The 21,597-nt window shown below is 35.7% G+C and overlaps 5 protein-coding genes and 1 non-coding gene across 8 annotated transcripts; 1 reads left to right on the top strand and 5 right to left on the bottom strand.

Moving 5' to 3' along the window:
- Positions 1 to 2,018: 2,018 nt before the first annotated feature.
- On the bottom strand, positions 2,019 to 4,006 carry LOC147534381 (heat stress transcription factor B-2b-like). 2 transcript variants are annotated; one of them, XM_086648617.1, is made up of 3 exons: positions 3,613 to 4,006; positions 2,795 to 3,526; positions 2,019 to 2,039 (listed from the first exon to the last, which is right to left on the bottom strand). In XM_086648617.1, exons 1-2 carry the CDS (start codon positions 3,859 to 3,861, stop codon positions 2,957 to 2,959), a joined length of 819 nt encoding a protein of 272 aa, XP_086504743.1. In that variant the 5' UTR covers positions 3,862 to 4,006; the 3' UTR covers positions 2,019 to 2,039; positions 2,795 to 2,956. The 2 variants fall into 2 exon arrangements, with proteins under 2 accessions (XP_086504743.1, XP_086504744.1); XM_086648618.1 differs by having other exon boundaries at positions 2,019 to 2,060; positions 2,808 to 3,526.
- A 1,564-nt stretch (positions 4,007 to 5,570) lies between these two features.
- On the bottom strand, positions 5,571 to 5,644 carry TRNAV-AAC (transfer RNA valine (anticodon AAC)). Its single transcript has one exon. It is a non-coding gene; the product is annotated as a tRNA-Val (tRNA).
- Positions 5,645 to 6,232: 588 nt separating this feature from the next.
- On the bottom strand, positions 6,233 to 9,411 carry LOC147534379 (protein phosphatase inhibitor 2-like). 2 transcript variants are annotated; one of them, XM_086646672.1, is made up of 5 exons: positions 9,263 to 9,411; positions 8,116 to 8,176; positions 7,798 to 7,910; positions 7,515 to 7,688; positions 6,233 to 6,703 (listed from the first exon to the last, which is right to left on the bottom strand). In XM_086646672.1, the coding sequence occupies exons 2-5, from the start codon at positions 8,118 to 8,120 to the stop codon at positions 6,468 to 6,470; spliced, it is 528 nt and encodes a 175-aa protein (XP_086502798.1). In that variant the 5' UTR covers positions 8,121 to 8,176; positions 9,263 to 9,411; the 3' UTR covers positions 6,233 to 6,467. The 2 variants fall into 2 exon arrangements, with proteins under 2 accessions (XP_086502798.1, XP_086502799.1); XM_086646673.1 differs by lacking the exon at positions 9,263 to 9,411 and adding an exon at positions 9,147 to 9,188.
- Positions 9,412 to 9,517: 106 nt separating this feature from the next.
- GB1 (GTP-binding protein 1) lies at positions 9,518 to 14,136 on the top strand. The gene is made up of 7 exons (XM_086646671.1): positions 9,518 to 9,633; positions 10,680 to 10,887; positions 11,064 to 11,204; positions 12,200 to 12,308; positions 12,400 to 12,461; positions 13,103 to 13,206; positions 13,695 to 14,136. The coding sequence occupies exons 2-7, from the start codon at positions 10,795 to 10,797 to the stop codon at positions 13,801 to 13,803; spliced, it is 618 nt and encodes a 205-aa protein (XP_086502797.1). The 5' UTR covers positions 9,518 to 9,633; positions 10,680 to 10,794; the 3' UTR covers positions 13,804 to 14,136.
- An 822-nt stretch (positions 14,137 to 14,958) lies between these two features.
- Positions 14,959 to 16,518, bottom strand: LOC147534377 (putative cyclin-A3-1). Its single transcript, XM_086646670.1, has 2 exons — positions 16,029 to 16,518; positions 14,959 to 15,854 (listed from the first exon to the last, which is right to left on the bottom strand). The coding sequence occupies exons 1-2, from the start codon at positions 16,272 to 16,274 to the stop codon at positions 15,078 to 15,080; spliced, it is 1,023 nt and encodes a 340-aa protein (XP_086502796.1). The 5' UTR covers positions 16,275 to 16,518; the 3' UTR covers positions 14,959 to 15,077.
- Positions 16,519 to 17,865: 1,347 nt separating this feature from the next.
- LOC147534376 (uncharacterized) lies at positions 17,866 to 20,461 on the bottom strand. Its single transcript, XM_086646674.1, has 3 exons — positions 20,289 to 20,461; positions 19,972 to 20,187; positions 17,866 to 18,187 (listed from the first exon to the last, which is right to left on the bottom strand). The coding sequence occupies exons 2-3, from the start codon at positions 20,161 to 20,163 to the stop codon at positions 18,113 to 18,115; spliced, it is 267 nt and encodes an 88-aa protein (XP_086502800.1). The 5' UTR covers positions 20,164 to 20,187; positions 20,289 to 20,461; the 3' UTR covers positions 17,866 to 18,112.
- Between the last annotated feature and the right edge of the window lie 1,136 nt (positions 20,462 to 21,597).

Here is a 21,597-nt window from a genome sequence, read left to right as displayed (position 1 = left end):
AATGAATATTTTGACTAGTTATAAAGTCGAGATCAATCAATAAGGGTCAGAACGCCATCATCACTACACCACAGCCATTACACTTCGACAGACCACCAAGCCAATGACCAGAGTCATCCATGACATCACCAGTCACTTGTACAGTACATGCAACTTCTTGGCGGTGACTTCGGCCAATTCAGTTTGACTTAAAATCTTTGTAGGAGCACGGGCGTACAGTTCGAGAGAGTAACCATTCTCTCGGATTGATTCCAATATGAAGCCTGGCTGTCCACCACCCTTTGGTGTAAGGACACCCCTCTTAAGCCCATAAGGTTGTGAGATCGAGTCTCGGTGGAAGCAGTTGCCATCAAGATTTATCCTATGTAATTTAGAATAATTTGTCGGGCTCTACGCCTCTTTGTTGTCGGGTTTTAGGCTTCTTTCGTTCTTCGTATCAATTAGGCGGTTATCGTGCTTATTACATCTTCATGATCCATCAATGCCTTGTAACGACTAACGTATATCGTAGTCGAATTCTCAAAAAAAAAAATGAAGTCTGGCACAGGCCCTCGGACGAGACAGTTAGAGACCTTTCCTATGGTCTCGGAATGCCCAGCCTGAGAGGTCTCAGACTGAGATCTCTCAGACGGGTACAAGTTCAAGACCATTCAAAATTTTCAAGTATAATAACCTTCATTACAACTTACAATTCACTTTACCATTCAAAATCAATTCAGAGCCGAGTATAAACATTTTTCGACGACTTAACCAATTCGAAAGCTTTTCAGACACTACAAGAAGATGAGTTTATCAATAAAAACAGTTGAATTTTTTAGAACCAGTTTCTAATAAAGAATGAAGATCTTTGAACCGTTTCCTTAGTCTTTTTCCTCGATGAACGAACTATAGAAGATATCCTTTAATAACAGGAAGAGATCCAAGACTTTTTAAGAAGATTTTGGAAGAAAAATCAAAAGAATATAGAAGAATAAAAATAGTAAACCCATGAATGTCTCGAGGACTTCAGACCAAATAGGTGCAAAGGTGGTGCGCTTATAAAATTGCAGGCCCAAAGCTTACTTGTAGAGGCACCCGATGGGTAAATAACCTCAACCATTGTCAATAGTCAACCATGTACCTCTACACTAAATATGGCGGGAAGAACCAACGTCTCTGTTTCCCTCCTAATTTCCTCTCACTTTCAAATGTTAAGTGTACAAATAACCTTTGAACAACTATGAGTGTAGTCAAGCCAAAGTCTCTTATATTCATCTATCTCATGAGCTTAAGCAAATTATATATGGACAAAAGAAAGCCATGATTTATTTGAACGAAAGATTTAAGTTTCGAGTTTTCAATAATAGTTCAATCTACAAAAATATGTTTGTTGTTGTTCAAAAAGATAATTCTAGCAATTATAAAACAACAGGAATACATACAAAACGAGGTCGCTATCTATCATGAAACAAGAGTTAAAATTGCAACAATGATGGCAAATGCACGGGTAACAATATTCCTACTAGAGAGGTCGCTATCTATCATGAAACAAGAGTTAAAATTGCAACAATGATGGTAAATTCACGGGTAACAATATTCCTACCAGACTCTTTGCACTTCATAAGTTACCGACTCAAGGATAGAGACGGGTAATGTGGCGACATCATCAAAAGGATCGTCACGCGGTATGTAGCGACATCATCAATCTTTCGAGTAGGATAAATGCACCACAATTGGCAAATTCCAAAATTGAGAGTCTTTTTGGAAAAGAAAATGATTTAGCAAGAAAAATCCTAAACATATTTGGGAGGAAATCCCAAATTAATGGTTGCGGCTGATTTGCTAAACTCTTCTCGTTTAGAGACCAGAATTAAGAAGAAATTTAGGTCATTGATTTAGGTTTCTCTCGCAACTCTGTTTAAGATTTTCGTTGCTCTATCACTACTTTAGGACGGGTAATCTTATCCGATATGGTTATTAAGTTTAAATAAACAAATTTGTCACATCAAGTTCAAAACAAGATCTTTTAACAAAAAAGATAATTCAAAACAAGATGTTCTCTAGATTAAATTAAGAGTTAACTCCTATATGGCCCCCTACTTTGTGACCAGCTTCCTTTATGGCCCCCTTTTTTTCGTAAATTCAAATATGACCCCCTATTTTCAGGTAAATGTCATTACTACCCTTCCTAATTCTAAATTTAAAACATTAAAACAAAATTATTTCTACCTCACCCCTCTCTCCCTCCACCTCATCTCACTCACCCTACACCTCACCCTTCTCTCTCTCTCCAATTCACCTCTCTCTCTCTCTCCAACTCACCTCTCTCTCTTTCTCTCCAACTCACCCTTTCTTCTCCGGTGAGGTGGCCGGCCAGAAAATTTTTCGACCGGCCACCTTCAAAATTCAAAAAAAAAAAAAATGATCTGTTCGTGAACAGATCCTCCGGCGAAGGGAAACCCCTTCGCCGGAGTTTTAGAGAGAGAGAGAGGGGAGAGATTAAAAAAAAAAAAAAAATTAGAGAGAGAGAGGAGAGAGATTTTTTTTTTTTTTAAATTTTTGAAGGTGGCCGGCCGGAAAATTTTCCGACCGGCCACCTCACCGGAGATGAAAGGGTGAGTTGGAGAGAGAGAGGTGAGTTGGAGAGAGAGGGAAGGGTGAGGTGTAAGGTGAGATGAGGTTGAGGTTTTAAATTTAGAATTAGGAAGGGTAGTAATGACATTTACTTGAAAATAAGGGGTCATATTTGAATTTACGAAAAAAAAGGGGCGTAAAAGAAGCTGGTCACAAAGTAGAGGGCCAGGCGGGAAATAACCCATTAAATTAACAAAGATTGTCCACCTCCATAATATATATATACACACACAAACACTAATTTATATACATAAATTATTCAACCATGCATGAACTGCTCACGTGACTACCTCGGATTCATCACGTGAGTCTTCTTCAAACTCTCTGGTTCAGAAATCAGATTTTAACTATCTTGTGTTCTCATCCGTTTAGACCCAATTGGAACACCAAATAAACGCAGAGGATTTGAATTCTCATCTTCTTCTTCTTCTTCTTCTTCTTCTTTAATTATCCGATTTTGATTCACAGACCCATCGGAAAACCCCTTTGGTGGTAACATTTCAACTGGTTTATCCACCGGAAAACCACCCTTTTCCTTCTTCTCATTACCATAATTATTCATCAAAACTATTATACCATTACAGAGATTCTTTATCTGATTCAATTCAGCTGTCAGATTCTGATTCTCTTTCCTCAACCTTTGGTTTTCTTCAACTAAGTCATTACTACTGGTACTATTAATTCGATTTGTTGTTGTTGTTACTGGTAAAATTGAAGGCGAAGAATTCGAAGATAAAACTGGTTCATCAATAGAATTTGTCGGAGATCCAACCCGATTTGTTGGTACTGATGATGAAGAAACATGAAGTGTTGATATTTTCCGGCGATTAATATCAGAAAGGAGTCTTTTTTCTCCTCTTCTGAAACTATTGTTTTGAAATTCCCATCTATCCGGCATAATCTTTCTAAAACCCTAAAAAAAATAAAAAAAACCAAAATTGAAACCCTAGATTTGAAGAAACTAAAAATTGAAAGAAGAAAGAAAGGTTAGAAACTTACGTAAGTATTGAGTTGTCTAACGAAGCTTGAGAAGTTATTATGTTTGAAAAACCTCGGAAGAAGATCTCTGCAAAATTCTGTTGGTTTCCAAACGATGAAGGTTGAACCATCTTCATTCCAAGAAATGATGTCGTTGATCGATGGATCGTCAACTAATTGATAAGTTTTAGTAAGAAATGGAGTCAGATGAAGAGATCTCTGTGATTCAACTCCTGATTCGCTGGTTTGTTCCACCGACGGTAACGCCATAGTTTCAATACCTACAAAACCCTAAAATTTTTCTTCAATTGTTTAGAAATTGAAACATTTTAGGTTTTGGAAGATTAGAGAGAGAAAAAGAGTAGAGAGAGAAATAGTGAAGTTTTGGTAGATAAGGAATCTTCTTGTTGTTTCTAGAAGTTTTAACATGTGTTTGTAAGGAAGATAAAGGAAAGTAAATTGAATAACTTTATATGGCCCCCACCAAAAACAGACAAGTGTTTTATTAGAGAAACAAGAAGAAGAAGAAGAAGAAGAAGAAGAAGACAAGGAAAGAAAGAGAAGAAGGGGTGAAGGTTCGAGCGTTTCTATAAGATTTTACCCTCCAAAATGGAGAAGTTAAAGAGAATCAGGCCCAATACTAAATAATAATGAGGAAAAAACCCAGTACGTAAAAATACAATTTTACCCTCCAAAATGAAATTTTCCGCCCAAATCAGCGTTCTGAACATTTCTGAACAATTCTTGGTTTGCTCTCGACAATTTTGTAAATTTCTGAACAAATCTTAGTTTGTCTCAACAATTTGTAAATTTTTGAACAAATTCGTTTTTGCTTAGACATTGTTTTGCCAAAATATTTCGCATTTTTTTCTTTTGTATTTTACATAGACAAACAAACACAAACATTTTGGCTACAACATTTTTCGATTTGTCTTGTGAAAAAATAAATGGTTTTCGCATTTTCTGTTTTGCTTTCGACATAAATATAAAGACTAAAGCATTTTTTATTTGTCCTTTACAAAAATTAAAATGTTATGCATATTATCCTTTGTATTTAACAAATCCGTTAACGAACAAATAATATTTTGACTAATACATTATATATGTTGTTAAGAACATAATTATATATGACGCCAACATTTTATAATAAGTCGGGACATTATTATAGATATTGTCAACATTTTATAACAACACAATGATATATGTTGTCAACATATAAGGGTAAAAATGGAATTATGAAAAAAATATGTTGTCTTGTTAACAACATAATTACATATGTTGTGAACATTTTGAAAAATGTTTAAAAAATGGGTTTTTTTGACATTATTATTTTTGAGTGGGTTTTTTTCTTATTAGGGTCTAGATTTTTGGGTTTTTCACTCATTTTTTGTATGTGTAACTCCTCTAATATAGGGTGTGTCCAATCTTGTATCTATAAAATTTTCTTTCTTAAAAAGAAGAAATTGTACTTTAAAAAAAAAAAAAAAAAAAAAATTGTATCTATAAGATGAGAGTATTGTTTTCCTCAAAGTGAGAAAAGTTGAAGAGGTCCACAGTCCACACATGGCACTATATAGTGAGGTGGACATTTTAAGTGGAGAGAAAAAATTTGTTAGAAATTAGTCAAATATAATTTGGAAAATTTCAGAGTCTCCTATTAATGGTTCTAAGTTCCAAACTTGCATTTCTTTAGAGTTTTACATATTTTGATCACTAAATGACTATTAAATGTAATGTTGATTGATTTGCATACATAAAAGCTCAGACTCTAAAGTACATAACTTTGATAAGGCACCTTCCCCAGTTCCGAATTTTTATGTTTTTCTTGATTATATTTTATAATGGAGATTTTGGTATGCATTCAAAATGATGGGGTTAACCAAAACTGATTCACCGGAGAGCGCCTACAAACTTTTACACTTGATTTTGATAATGTACAGGTCCATAAATCTTGAAAAAAGTAGAGAAAAAATTAAGAATGGCTTCGCCCGGGTTCGAACCGGAGACCTTCAGTGTGTTAGACTGACGTGATAACCAACTACACCACGAAACCTTGCTGATGAATATTGGTTAGAGGGCCTATTCGTACAATTCTACCAACAAATTGGAACACTTTTTTCGGCTCTTAATTTAATTCCCTACCATCAAATACCATAAATATTTCTTGGCAAATAAATGCGTTGCACCAATCAAGAGATGAATAGAACAAGCAAAAGAAAAAGAAGCCAAAAACAGATCAACCTACATAATAGATAAAACGAGGATGCATGAGTAAATTTTTTGTTTTGTAGAAAAAGAAACTAAAGCGTTGATAACTTCAAACTGACTGCTTGTTGTACTCAAAGAGTCATTGGCATTTTATTATGTATAGCACTTAGCTACACAAATTTTCAAATCTACTCATGCATCTGTTTGTTCACCGAAACAAGCAAGCATACTTTTAAGTGGTAAGCATCTGTTCACCGAAACAAGCTTTGAAGGAAGTTTACAAATGAGATTACATATGGAATTGGTCTACAAGAATCATCCTTGGTTAGAAATGAATATAACTACAACACAAGAACAAGCTTTTACAATGATGATATAGATCTCCATCCAATATATGCTCAAAGAGGTTAGAGATGATTTTAGGGTCACTTAATGAAATAGTGAAAGTGATGAAATTTTTACTTATGATCGAGTAAACATAAAGTCGTTCTGAAAATGGTAAAACAAGCACACATTTTTTTTCCATTCTGTCCGAAAATATAAATCGATATGTTTTTACATCAAGTCATTAACTGTTAAATAACCCAAAAAGATAACCAATATGTTTTTCTGGTAACTATCACAGGGACTTACTTGATCTCAGCTTCGTTTTCTGAGTAAAACCTTACTCAAATTTCACTCTTACTACCTTCATCGATATCTATTGCTTTGACACCACCCGTCAACGATGATGGTGATGATGAAGAATCACAGTTTATACCTTGCTTCCCCTTCTCAGCGTCATCTTCTTCAATTTCTTCGTCTTCGAATGATCCTTTACGTTGCAGTTCTTTCACCTTCCGAAACTCATCGTAATGCTTCTTCCTGTGCTCCTTGAAGTGTTTGCTCTTTTCTGACTCAGGATCTGATAAAGAAAATCGAATAAGAACATGATAGAGAAAACTGTTTTAAGTTTATGTTATTCTACTTATAATCAGATAAGCTGAGTTTTCATCTAACTGGAAAATTTTAACCTAAACAGCAAAGTTTAAGAATAACAGTTGATGATGTGAACCGTTAGGCTCATGTGCATTTCACTGAACTCAATATTGCTTCACTTGACCTCCCAGAGATAGGTTCTAAACTACGCAGATGTGTGGGGATCTGTCCAAGTCGATCCCCGACCCCACGGTTTCGAGCCGGATAAGTCGCCTGAATTCCCTATTTCTCGCAGATGTGTGGGGATCTGTCCAAGTCGATCCCCGACACACACACACACACACATGTATATTGACATATTTGCAAATAGGCCACGTAGTCAGAAACACCCGTCTAAGAGTTCAAATTGAATACCAAAACTCAAAGTTTTAACCAACAACTAACTCGATGGTTAGGCCAAGGACCGACTCAGGTTACCCTTGATCCATTTATGGCCATTGAATTTCTCAGGTGGATCTGTTGATCCCAAGTTCCCAACTACTTGAATAAGTTGGGGCAACCTGGTCTTACCAATTTGGTAAGAATTTTAGCGTCGGATTGACCCTAAGGCTGGTTAGAATGGGCAAAACTCGACTTGTACACGACATGCTTGTGTACCATGATAAACTGAGCGGAGCGTTTCAGGATGGTGCCCCAACCAGGACAATATGGCAAGTACTGAGACAAGTGTTATATCAGTTAAAAATACAGAATATAAAAAGTTGTCGCTAACTTAGTTCTCGTTAAAAGTTTCTGACCTTCATCATCTTGATCCATGGCTTCTGCCTCATCTTCAGAAGACGTCCAACCTCCAGACTGTTTGGAATGGTTTGTGCTTGAAGAAGCAACATCATTCAAAGCAGTCCTTATAGCTTCTGCGTGCATAGCATCACCGACGCATTCGTCGAATCCTCGAATAGGAGAGAGAGAACCTGCAAGTTTTACAGATGTAACATTTACTATTTCACTAATCAAAATTTTTAATAAATACTCTTCAACGAACATAAATAGCTTAAAACAAAATGTTTCAAAACAATATACCGTCCTCATCAATCATGGGGTGATATGGTGTCTTGGGCTCTGTTATTTTCTGTCTTACAGGTTTATTTGCCTCGATTTCACCCAAGTTAGCCTCATTCCATCTCACTCGACCCCTGACCAAAAAGAAGATACAAATTTAGTTCGCCGAGATACTACAATAGCATAGAAATTAACAATTTATAGCTCCAGGAGCACATACTCCTAGAATACCACCATTATCCGTTCTTGCTGTTACCATAATAAAACTGAAGACTGCTCCAGGTAAAACTTGTGAAATATGAAAAGATACAGACTTTCGGAGTATATTTCATGAATTACCTCATTATATTAGTTGAAGATCTCCGTAAAACCTAAATATCCCAAGCAAATACAAATGAACCTAATTCAACAAGAAAACGATAAAAGTCAGTGGGAAGTCAGAGACATACAACACTAAACAACAAATATCATAAGAACAAACAAATAACTTGTCAAAATACTAAAATAGAAGACAATTAATATTAATACTCTAATTCATTTTAGTATATTAGCAAGTTACTAAAGAGCCTATATAGGCGATGCCACTTCTCTAGAAGGCACTATCTTATATTTTGGTCATTCATATAACTGATTGAACGAGATGTAATATCACCATATATCAACATAATGCGGGCACTCCACCATCCCACCCCATAAATTTTGGACTCCTTAGTTCCATTCCAATTTTCGACCTCGCTATATCAAGTAGTTTAAGAACGAAAAGCTTCCACGGTAATTTTATTGTATGAAGTGAGAAATTCTTTACAAAAATGAATAGAAAAAACAACTTTTACATTTATAAACAATGCTGAAACCAAAGGAGGTGATACCAAAAAATCTCATGACATCTGATATAGAAAAGCGAAGACCGAAACCAAGTCAAGGATCCTAAAGAAAACCATATATAGACTCTAAACAATCAACTAATTTCTTATAAGCGAAAAGCAGCAAACATAAAAGTGAAGGAAACCATGAGGATTGAATCTCAACAACTTGTTATTGATTAAAGGGTAGTCTTCTAAAAAACAATCTTCCCCACAATTTTTTTAAATGAGGACTCTAACCTAAACACCAACCAACCCATGAATCCTTCCTTAATCAAGAGAGAAATAATAATACCAAAGCAAGAACATACAGAAAATTGAGACTAAAACCCAAAGAGGGAATAAATTCATATAATGCAACAAATACTAGAATACGTTAGAAACTATCAGAACCCTAGATGCTATATCCAAATCAAACCCAAATTTCATATTACAAAAGGCAATAGATGAACCCAAGTTTTAGACAAAAAAAATTTCAAGATTAATAATTTCAATATCGATGTTTACATCTTAGGGAAGTTAATGAAACAAAAATTCTACATAAACAAAAACTCAATCAATCTAAAAAGATAAACAGATAGATCAAAATTAGTGAAAGAGATTGGGAACTAATCCATCCATACCTAGAGAGAGAGAGAGAGAGAGAGAGAAAGAACGAAATGGTCCGCGAAAACCACCAATTTGATATACGAAAGCAACCCCTTTCGCGCAAGCGCTCTGTGGTGTGGGCCATTATTAAGGGCAAGACATCTTACAGATAACGATCTCGACCGTTGATATATTTTGGGCATTCCCAACTTTTTTTCGATCATTAGGGGTAGTTTCGGTATTAATAAAATGTTTTGGGGCTAAACTAAACCCAGGAAGAGAAAGAAAGTGGTGTTATTTATTTCAATTTCCTCTGATAAATTTGGATTTAGGGCTTTTTTTGATTTCCTAGTTAAAGCTCGCAAAAATTTCGATACGATCTCGTGAGATAATATACACCTTGGAGGTATGAATCTCGATTTATTTCGTACAATTTAATTGTATTTGATCCGATCCCCTTCGATTTTTTTTGACTTATTTCTGTATGTATATATAATTGTTTTGATCTTTATCCAACACTTTTATTTCTGATAAATTTTTGTAATTCTGATCATAGGCTTTAGTTTCTATCTCGATTTTCAGTTCTGTATCATGCTTAGTCATTTTATTATCTCAATTTTGCTTACTGCTGTGTTTTTTTGCCTAATTAAGTTTTTTTTTGTTTTGCATTAATTGTGCTTAAGTTTCGTTTACTAATTTTGGATCCTGAGTTAGAAAAATTTTCAACTTTGGGTTGTATAAAGTTTCATGGGTAATGAAGAAATTGGGCTATATTAATGGTATTTGGAGAACTATGAGATTCTATTGTTTAATGTTATTCTAATAGATATATCAATGGAGCTAGTAGTTTCTCCAGTGATGGAGGTACTGTTAATACTACCTGTAGTAGGATGCCTCGATTGACTCGATTACTAATGAAAGGAGTATGGAAAAAGTTTCTTTAGTTCTCTAACAATTAACGAAATTTCTCTTCATGACAAAATCGATTACATTGTCAATTATAGAAGCTTGGGAAAGCTTGGCAGGTTTCACTAGTGGCCCACATCGGCTGTGTCAGCCAAGACATGCCCCGACGCTGCCCGTTTATTGGGACAGATGTGGCTCGCACGCCACGGGTCACTAGGGAGCAGTGTTGCCACGGGGCAGACCGTTTTTGGAGCCGTTGTAGGTTTCTCTCACAACTTCCCCATCCACTGTCATTTTCTAGCTTGTCTTGAATAAATGATGCGTAAGAAAGTAGAGGAGGGGAGCGGATTAGAATGAATCAAATTAGAGTGAAGTGAATTATGATATTGATTAATCTAATTGTTTTATTCTTGATAAGTGGATAGATTACAGTTACCTTCTTAAGCTAAAATATTCATAATATTTGCTTCTTCTCTTACTTTTGTTGCTTCATTTATGTTCTCTCCTTAAAGAGGCCTTGATCACTGTTCTTTCTATGTGCAACAGATAATTCGTCACTTTTGAGATTGTTGGTGGTTATGAAGCGCATCTTTTGACTTTTCAGTTTGAATGTAACGGTAGAAATAAGAAGAAATCAAAGGAAAAGAAGAAACTCAAAAAGATGTTTTCACTGTTTTATGGACTTTGGGAGTATATGTTCAGTAAGACAGAGTTCCATGTTCTTATTCTTGGAATTGACAAGGCTGGAAAAACTGTAATACATTATCCATCACTTCACTACTTTTCGCTTCTGTAATTCTTGATCATGTTGTTTAGTTGAATATTTAGTTGAAAGATGGTTCATTTCGTCAAACATACTAAAAAAGCTCCAATTATACTATTCTCTTCCAAGTCTGACATCCTTTTATACATCTTTTTCACTTTTTGTAGACTTTACTTGAGAAGTTGAAATCTTTATATTCAAATGTTGAAGGTCTCTCCCCTGATCGAATTGTTCCAACTGTTGGGCTTAACATTGGTCGGGTTGAAGCATCAAACACGAAGCTTGTGTTCTGGGACCTAGGTGGTCAGGTTTGTGGAATGCCTTACATAATATCTTACGTATTTTTAACTCGTCAATATATCAAGCATTTTAATGGGAGACTTCTTTAAAATATCATCTATTATGATAGAGATGTTAAGAAAATTATTTCCACATCTAATATGCATTTATTTTTAAATTTTATGAAGCTTTCATGCTTGACACTGAACTTCGTTAAAATTATTAACCTGTGCTTACCTTTTTCTTTAAAATTGCTTGCTGCATGACCCACCACATTTCATTATTATAGAGTTTCTAATGTTATTATCTCGTAAGAATACCCATCTGCCTTCTCTCACCTTCATGCTAGTTTTTTTCTTCTTTATGGACAAGGAATGACCTTGCTTGTAAATTGAGAAGAAATTCCAGTATAGGAAAAGCCTCTCATGGTAACTGCATTTAGAACGAGCATCCAAATAAATTAGAATTGGATTAAATTGAACTCTTCCCTAAAACCAGAAGTGTTCAAGTGTGCGGTCTTCTAGAGAAGCTCTTCTGCCATTCCAAATTCCTTTTCATCTAAAATAAAGTATTAGACTTGATTACAGTATAATCTTCTTATGAAGACCCCAGAAATGGTGCAGACGTTACCTGGGGCTTATCTCTGAAGATCTACTTCATGATCATCAAATGAGCTGCCACTCTTCTCTCTCCAAGCACCGCAACTTAAAGCAATTCTTCGATTTCCTTATCACCCTTGTCGTTCTCACTTTCTTTTAAATCTGCCATAATGGAGCTACCTATGGAATTGAAGGGTAGAACTGAATCTTGCACGATAAAGAAAAAAGTGTTTTTTTACTAATTGGTAAGATGCATATATGTATTTCTGGGTTAGAAACTCGGATACAAGATTCGAACTGGAATGACATCTGAATCTTAGTCTCGAACTTTTAGCGAGAAAGCAACATCTCAATACTGATGAAATAGTTGCTCTTTGAGGGCTTATGAAGTTGCAATTTTTATTATTTGAACCTTGTACTAACAGACAGGACTTCGAACAATTTGGGAGAAGTATTATGAAGAAGCACATGCTGTGATATATGTAATTGATGCTAATTGCCCATCACGTTTTGAAGAATCAAAATCAGCATTGGGTTAGTGATGCTCAATGCTTAAGCTTTATATTGTTAGCACTATATTAACATCCAGAGGTATAATCTTACTTTCCTTGACTGCAATTGCCAGAAAAATTACTTCGTCATGAAGATTTGCAAGGGGCGCCACTTTTGATACTAGCGAACAAGCAGGTGGCTACTATTTTGTCTGGTTTATATGTTTATTATTCCAGTTTTCTAATTTATATATTTTCTACAACAGATATGTGGTATGTTGAGACTTCCTTTGTCTCGCGGCCACTTGTCTGAACCTATTAACATGGGTACACTGTTCACCTTTTTAGTATATTTTTCCATGTCGAACACCCAGTATTTGGATACTCTTACTGGACTTTTGGATACTCCTGTAGATATTCATGTTACTTCAGTGAGCATAATGAGGTTTTTATTGGATCTTGTGTGAACTTGCCCACAAACCGTGTAGAACCATAAATCTTGTCTTAGACACTCTTAACGTGTTTATGTATAATGTAACAATGGTTGATTCAAATGTTAAAAAGAATATTGTACGGCTAACACAAGAATAGATATGTATATACATCGTGTACTTTTCTCATTCACGCATCCACCACCTTGTGCGGTTGAACACAGATATGTCATGTATGTGCCTTTGTCCATGTTTCATATTTGTAGACAAAGAAACACTAAGTGTTATTATTTCGATTACTTTGATTTGGTTATCTGTGAGAAGACATTTTCCTTTTCTCCTTTATGTATGGACATGTCACATAGTATTATAGGACCACCCTCGTTTAATTTATATCTGATGGCAGGATCTTGGTGGTGCTGTTTCTGCTGATGAATTAGCTAGATATTTAGATCTAAAAGAGTTGCACGAAAGGAGATACATGTTTGAGGCTGTTTCTGCATATGAAGGGTAACTACATAACCTTCAAATACCTTGTTCTTTCTGGTCTGTCAAAGCCAAACATGATCTTTATTGCAAATCAGCTTCTAACTATCAAAATAAAGGTTGAATTAACCATCTTTTTTATAAAACTGATAATCTGGTAGACCCATTCAATAAATGCAAAATTTTGTACTTAAAATCATTAAACTGTGACAATATGAACTACGACAGAAGTGTGATATGTAATTTCTAATCCGGAAATCTTTAGTAGTAGCATCCGCGACAAGCCCAAGTCCCGTGGACTTCTACATGACTTAGCAAAGGGGAACTTCTTCAGATTTCTACCCTCGAACATGACAAAGTATGATTTACAGGAAAAATGAAAAGTACGAAGATACTTGACGTAGTTATTCACAATCAAGGCCACTAACTATTTGATCCTAAGTAGCAAAAACTTTACTTACTAAATGAAAAAACACTTGTTGGCTGAACAATATGGGAATTCAAATTTGCAGGATGGGAGTTAAAGATGGCATAGACTGGCTGGTGGAAGTTATGGAGAGAAGCAAGAGAACAGAAGCATTAAGAATTCGTGCCGGTGTGGCAGGCCCTGTTTCTGCTTAGACAGTATTTTCATAATCAAATTCACGCTGTTTTTGCCTTGGCATAGAACCTCCTAAGGAGAAGCCATATCTGCTACAACAATGGTATGGTTATTCACAGCTACGGCCGTGCCAGTAGGTCGTTGCTATATTTTGACAGATGACTGTAATTTTCTTTTGTATTGGAAATGATTTAACTTTTTAGATGTTTGAATTTACAACTCCGGAATTAGCAAGACAAGTTGACTGTGATGTAATTTGGCTCGATCAATTACTATCCACTCTGGCTCTTTTGAAACTCAGAATTATAGTAAATGTTGAGAATAAGGGGTTAGGTGTCGTTTGGCAACCAAAAGTAGATTTTTTTTTGCTTGTAGTATAAGTACTTTTGCTTAAAAAAATGAACAAATTATCAAAAGAATATTTGGCCAAAGAGTTGCTTATAAATAAACTAAGTTAAAAAGTTAATGTGGTAACGTAATTCGCTTTTCTGTTTCATTTGTCATGGAAGTGGTAGTAGTTGGTGGTAAGGGTGGTCGGGGTAGAAGTGGTAGTGGTGTTAGAGCCTTGGAAATATGATATGGTAACAGAGGTGTGGAGGTATGATGATCACAGTGATGGAGCCACAATAGTGGTGGGAGAGCCGGAGAGGTATGGTGGTTGTGGAGGTAAGCTCGTGGTTGTGGAAGTATTGCTGTGGTGGTTGAGATGTCGTTGAAGTGTTGTGGTGTGTGCGTTGCCATGTTGGTGGAGACGCGGTGGTGGTGGTAAAACTATAGTGCAAGTTTTTTTTTTTTTTTTGTGTTGGTGATGGTGTAGCAGAACTGCAGAACTAGATATAAAATAAATTGCGTCACCATAAACAAAAAACATGAACATCACTTCTTTTTGTGTTGCGAAAAAACACCATAATGAATTTTTCATTTCCTTTTCTAATATCACATTGATGGGAAGTTTTATCAAACTTTCCCGCGAACCCTTGAATAAAAAGGATTTTTTCAATTGTTTTGATACCTCAAGGGCCTTGGCACCAGCCACCAGGGTTTGAAACTTGGCCCCAGAGCCAAGCACCCAAGAAGGATCACTTGAAAATCCATCTATGACAAATAGCCTCTTACTGAATTCTATTGAGCCTCAGTTCTACTTTAGAGAAAACTTGTAAGTGAAAGGTGACTACTTTTCAATAGGAAGCTATTTGAGACTCCTGTTTTTACAACATGAAAGAATGAAACAGTTATCTACTAATCCATTAGAATTAGTACATCAATAATCAATTACAGAAATCAATACAAAAACTCATAATTGAACATCTTCAAAGTAAGCTATTGGGATTTCAGAAGGAGATCTCAATGTCGAAACACATTTGAACCTTCTTTGTTTATATTTATCTCGCACCGCTACCAAAGAACCCATTTTCTTACTCAATTGAATCTCATGAATGGTTAGAACACAATCCTTTAAATCCGATGATTTATAGCCTGAACATTTCTCAAGATCTGAACTCCAAGGATGGGTCTTTGGTTGAATAGTGAATTTCGAAAGAAATATAACCGAGGCAGCAACCATAGATGGTAAAAATCGAATACAATCATAATCTAGTAGACTTAGCTCTCCAAGATAACAACTCAAGAACTCCAATTCTGAGTTAGGGGTTTGCAAATTTTCTTGTGCAACCATGGTGAATCTCCTTAGAAATGTCTTGGTTGTCGGGTTACCCATCTCAAACTTCAAAGTTTGGAGAACTTCTCTTTCCATTTTCACCATTTCTTGCTTAGAGTAAGTATTATCGGTTATATAACAGAAATCTTCAATGTCAGGAGGACTAATTTCTTCGTACTTAGATGCAATCCACATCGAAGAAACGCCGAGTAACTGAAGTTTTTGTCTATTAACCACATTTAAGGAGAGAAATCTATCAATGTAAGAGATAGTGAGATAAAGAGTATCTGAAGAAACCTTGTATTCTTCTCCAACTTCAACCAACCAATCAACCAAAATTCCTCTCATATTGATTGTCACTTCCTTCTGTATTTTCTCTATGTAGTTAGGAATGGGTCTTCTCTTGTTCTGAATCTGAATACAAAAAAAAACCCAAATTAGAAATCAGATAAGAACCCTAAAATTTAGATATAAAAACCATTTACTAGACTTTAGCTAAAACCTAAAATCAGAACGATTAAATGAGAACCCAGATTCGAAATCAGACATGAAACAAAACCCATAATGTAGATTTTCAAGCAAGTATACCTCCATGGAATGAAGATATGCATAGATATCAGATGCATAAGCAGCACAAATCTGAGGATCATCTGAATTAGCTTCAGCTTCAACTATTTTCTTCTCATTTATATTCAATCTGCTATTTGGTTTCTGGTCCTTTCCGAGATCTGATTTGGAGTTGAAAATGACATTTGTGAGACTGGGTAGATCACCCAGAACAACACGCTTCTTAGAAGCAGCAGGGTGAAGAATCTGAACTGCACCTCTCTTCATTGAAGATTAGGGTTTTAGAGGGAAAGGGGTGGAGACAATAGAAGCCTGAGAAGAGAGAGAGAGAGGGATGGGTAGAGAAATGGAGGTTCTTAGAACCCTTTTTAGAGAGAGACGAAATCATGAAAATGTTGTGTTTTAAAAGTTTTCCCGCGCGTTTCAAGTGTTTCAGAATTCGCTTACTTGTTATTTTGACTCCATTGGTTAAGGCGCCTGGCGCCTTCTCAAATTTTGAGTTTTCCCATTTGGATTTTCATTGAAGTTAGTGATTAAGTGAATCAACAAAAAATTGTCAATCTATATGATTATGAGTTGTGTCATTATTATCGTGAGATTTTTTACTGACATATGTGATTGCTAAGAAATTAGGAGTCTAGTGAGAAAATTTAATCACTGTCGTGTACAATTATATCACATCTAAAAAGATGTTAATCGACTCTCTTTGTGTAACAACATGAAAGATAAAAAAATATGATCCTGCACCATCAGGTCGATTTAATGCAGACGGAGAAAATGGTTGCCTTGAGAAATTATGACATGTTGATTGTCTGGGGTTGACAGCTGAAAGGTTGGAAGGTCGAATGACGCGAGGTTGCCAAAGATTCGATGCGCAAGAAGTTCGCTCTTGTTTGATGGGCATTGACAACATACTTGAGCGAAACCTGCAAAAGAAGACGAGCAAACCGAAACAATGAAGCCTTGGAACACATGGGTGGTGCAGCCGCGAAAGACTTTGATGGTCAAGTTAATGACTTTTGATGAAAAGCAACAAATAACTAAGTTGAGTTTAGAGATACGACTGGCCGCGAAAGACTTTGATGGTCAAGTTAACGACTTTTGATGAAAAGCAACAAATAACTAAGTTGAGTTTAGAGATACGAATGGCCGCGAAAGACTTTGATGATCAAGTTAATGACTTTTGATGAAAAGCAACAAATAACTAAGTTGAGTTTAGAGATACGACTGTTGAGGGAATCGTCAGAGTGTGGGGCGGCTCATAGAGAAGTCCGAGCATGGTTTCTATGGGTTATAGTCATTACCTCAAGCTGGCCGATCCAAAAGTTAGGTTACTAATGGTTTGATGGAATCAACTAGGGGGACTTAGATGACTAAGGCGAGACAAATATAAAAAATGCATGAAGACCGATATCTAGAGAAGAGAAGGTATGTCAGCTTACTAATATGACGCTGGTCCACTACTAGGAAAGGGAAAAAAAGATTACCATCAACCTACAAGTATGAAGTTGGCCTACTAGACGTTGGTGGTGAAGAAAAGGAGAGCAATCGGTTGTAGGTCTGCTTACCAATTGAATACTTCGAGTACGGTGGAGTGACAACACTTTGCTGGATTACTGGGTATAGTATTTATAGACACAACCGAATTAGCTAGCGAAAGAGCTTGGGAGAAATAGGCTATAGAAGAGATTTTCAATGGATGCTTAGTTTGTGCCGAATTGTTTTGTCACAAAATTAAGACATAGTACAATTGCAACATTGTAGTGTCGAGATTCTGGTTGTGGTTCATTTAAGAAGAATTGCAGCAATTGTACTAATGGGTACCCACGAGATCATCAGAATAGATAAGAGAAAGAAGTGATCAAACTGAATACCATATAAACATTCAAAACTGCTTTCATGAAAAATTTATAAAGTACATGATTCTGCAATCTGACAAGGTATCGGTTCAGTTCTGCAATCACTATTATTTAACCACATCTATCGCCCAAATCCTTTTTTCAAGTATCAAAATACATTAAACACACTGGTTTCTTCGCCAACAAAGAGCAAAAAGACTCAGAAGAATTCCAACCACAGCAGACTTACTAACATAATATTGCATATCAATAGTCCTTCTTCCCAAAGTTTTTGCACCACAACTGTGACGGAATTGGTCGTACTGGCATATGAGGCCTTTGCTGCCAAAGGAAACAAAAACATTGTTAGTTGCAAATATAATTGAAAACATTGAACGGTAGATGGACTAAATGTTCTGACTCAACACGAATTATATGGATTTAGGAAATCCTTTAATTGAAAAATTTGTTCCCAACAACAAAATGGTACTTCATATTAAAATCAATATATGCTATACCCGACCTAATACTGTGACATTTTCCATGATATTGAGCGTTTGGAATAGAATTTACAACCATGGAAGTTTAAGAGAAAATGTTTAAAGATGTACACCATTACAACTTTGTGCTTTGAAAACCTACATGCACATGTATCTTTACTTATTCAAATTATAGACGCAGGAACAGATCCTAAAGAGATCCCAATACGATTGAATCGAGCTACTCTGGTTTGTCGAGAAAGCAAGCATACAGTATAAATACCAAAATGGTTAACTATTCATTGCACCTAGCATTGTTATTGCCAAGCCATATATAAACTAAAGCATTTCATCAAATCGTGAACTCATTTTGCCAAAAAAAACTTTAGGTCACTATTCATTCAGTATTTGTTTAACAGGTGATGTGAAACACTAGTAAGATACCAACCGTTCCCTCAGCAATATCAATTACAAGTTACAACGATCAGAGACAACTTCGCAGAGACATTTGTACTCTCCTTTCGTGATTCATATTACGAATCAAAACCCCCCATGATAAATGCAACACAATGGAAAAAAAAGTCTCAAGATGGTACACATATACTTCAATATAGCTAACAAAAACATAAACAAGATGAAAGCTTAAATGCAAAACAACTAAAAACAAACTAAAAGAAATGACCAAAGGTTGAATAGGTTACATGCTTATGGGAAAGTGAATCTAACGGATGAAACATAGAAGAACTACACCATAAGAGTAGGGGAGCACTGGAATGATCCTTTCTATGCAAATAAAATTCATAATCCCTTCTTAAAACCTTGTTTATTTTCTGCAGTGACACCCCACTCTCAAACAGAAAATGCAAGACCACGATACATCATGAAAACCCATAAATCATTTATTCTTCCTTTTTTTGTATGATGATAACAGACCACTATAATGACATACTAGGAATAACACCTACTGGTAAGTTTATAAGCATAGTAGCCTCAAGAACACAAAATGTGAACAAACTAACATATACCCGAAACAACCTACTACATAAGGGAATCCCAATTGCCAACAATTGCTTGGCCAGTTGGTTGTGCATCTACTCCGAAAACCTGGAGGTCACATGTTCGATTTACAGTGGAGGTGGGATCCATAATTTATTAGCTTGTGTTTAGGGTATAAATAAAGTATTTATACCCAAAGGATAGCCTCAGGGGTCTTTATTTAGGACCCAAGATGTCTTTGATGATGACGGTTCTATTCAGGCTTATTCAATCTATGTATTTATTCATGATGTATTCATACAATATTGAATGCAATGACTCTTGGAGTCCAATGTCAAAAAAAAAAAAAAACCTAAGTATACCAAAGGAAACTAATTTTATGGGGACAAAGAAACCTCCTTTTGTGTTTATTAGGGATGATCAATTACCCAACAACAAAATCAAATTCAAATTCAAAGCTTGAATGGAAAGGGAGAAAAATGCAACTCAGGTAGTCGAATTAACTGAACTACATTTGAAATTTGCACAATCAAAATCAACATTGATGATCAAAATATGCAAATTAAGAAGTCCAGATCTTTCAAACGTAAAATGATCAAACAAATATATAAACCAATAAGTTGGGACAAGATGAGAGAGATGAATGAAAACCTCGAGTTCAGCAGATTTCATAGCGATCGGAATGCAGACAAGGAAGATACCAAACATGGCGAAGGCGGTGTTTCGTTTCCAATGTTTAGGTCTACAAAAAGGACCTCCGGGCATAGACCATACCTTCGTCCTGAAATCTGCAGCATGATGAGCTCCCTCTCCTACTGCGTGACCATGATCTCCTCCCGCCATTAACGCTTCCTTCTTCTTCTTCAACTGCGAAAATTAAATCCAACAAAATCACTCAGAGAGAAAGAAAGAAGAAACCCTAATTCAGTTAAGATACAATTCCAATTCTAGAGCGGGAAAATGCATACAGGGATGATTTAGGAGTGAGAAAGTAAGATTGCTATCAGACTCGTGAGAAGCTACCAAACCGCGAAAATAAAAATGGGAATTTTATTTCCGGTGAACCTCTTATGCGTTTCTCCCCAATCCGTTCAAGCGGACCAATTAGAAGCACCCTAATGCCGTGTTTGGCTCGGCCAAATGAAATACGATTACTAAGAATTACATTATCAAATGTTGTTTGACCAAGTGGGAGTTAGGTTCTTTAGGATGGCTTTAACCTCTTAAGTTATGACGACTTTAAGGGACTTAAGTCAGACGGTTATAGTGTATATTCAATTCATGAGTCATGTACTTTCTTTATATTATCTCTTGATGATGTATCAATGCCTTGTATTGACTATCGTATTCGATTTTCGCAAAAAAAAAACATAAGAGAATTGCTTCCAAATAAAAAAATTGCCGTGCGATTGGTGAGTGAGTTTGCAATTTATTGATGATATAACAATGCCTTGTAATGGAAACTTGAAAAAAAAAATCTCTCTAGAGTTTCTCAATTGATCAAAGCCAAAAAACTAACTTCCTTCCTCTTCAGATCTGCGTTTTTGTTTCCTCCGGCGAAGGGTCATCCCTTCGCCGGATCCCCATTTTTCTTTTGTTTGTTTAGGTTTTTCCTCCATTAATAGTTTTTAGGGTACCCTATCAAAACCACAACATTCTTCATCTTCATCTTCTTACTCACGCAGAAGAAGAAGAAAGGAAGAACCAGATATGGATTTACCAGAGAAGATAAAGAAATGTCAAGATTATACACATACATGCTTACCCAAAATCCAATCTTGCTTTATTCTTTGCTTTATTCTTTGCTTTATTTCTTGCTTCATTTATACCATTTCTTAAGATCTTTTCCCTACTTATACCAATTACCCAATCAAAAGAAAGATATCTTAATTATGATTCAAAGGGTTTTATTTGGTTAAATGATGTAGATTGTTGCGGAAGCGTAATAACTGAAGAACTCATTGCTAATTAACTAAAATAAACAAGATTAAGTGAAATAATAATAAGAAGAACAATGCAATCAAGGAGGTTTTTATTCGATATTCAATTCAATGCTTCAATAGACAGACTGGACTTCTCTTTTATAGAGATTATTATTTCCTAGATAGACTCAAATAAGAAAGAAAATAAAAGAAGATAACAACTTAAGGATACTTTCCTTGATTGTTAGGACTCTTAATTATAGGAACTCATAATACTAAAATATAGAAACTATGTTAATATAGCAACTTGGCCATTGGGCCCCATAATGTCCTGGCCGAGAGGCCCACTTGCCGG

Source organism: Eschscholzia californica, unplaced genomic scaffold (genome assembly GCF_041429995.1).
Source record: "Eschscholzia californica isolate CP2 unplaced genomic scaffold, dmEscCali1.0.p SCAF_6, whole genome shotgun sequence".
NCBI lineage: Eukaryota > Viridiplantae > Streptophyta > Magnoliopsida > Ranunculales > Papaveraceae > Eschscholzia > Eschscholzia californica.
Note: the sequence above shows the minus strand (reverse complement) of the source record. Positions and strands in the feature narration are given on the sequence as shown.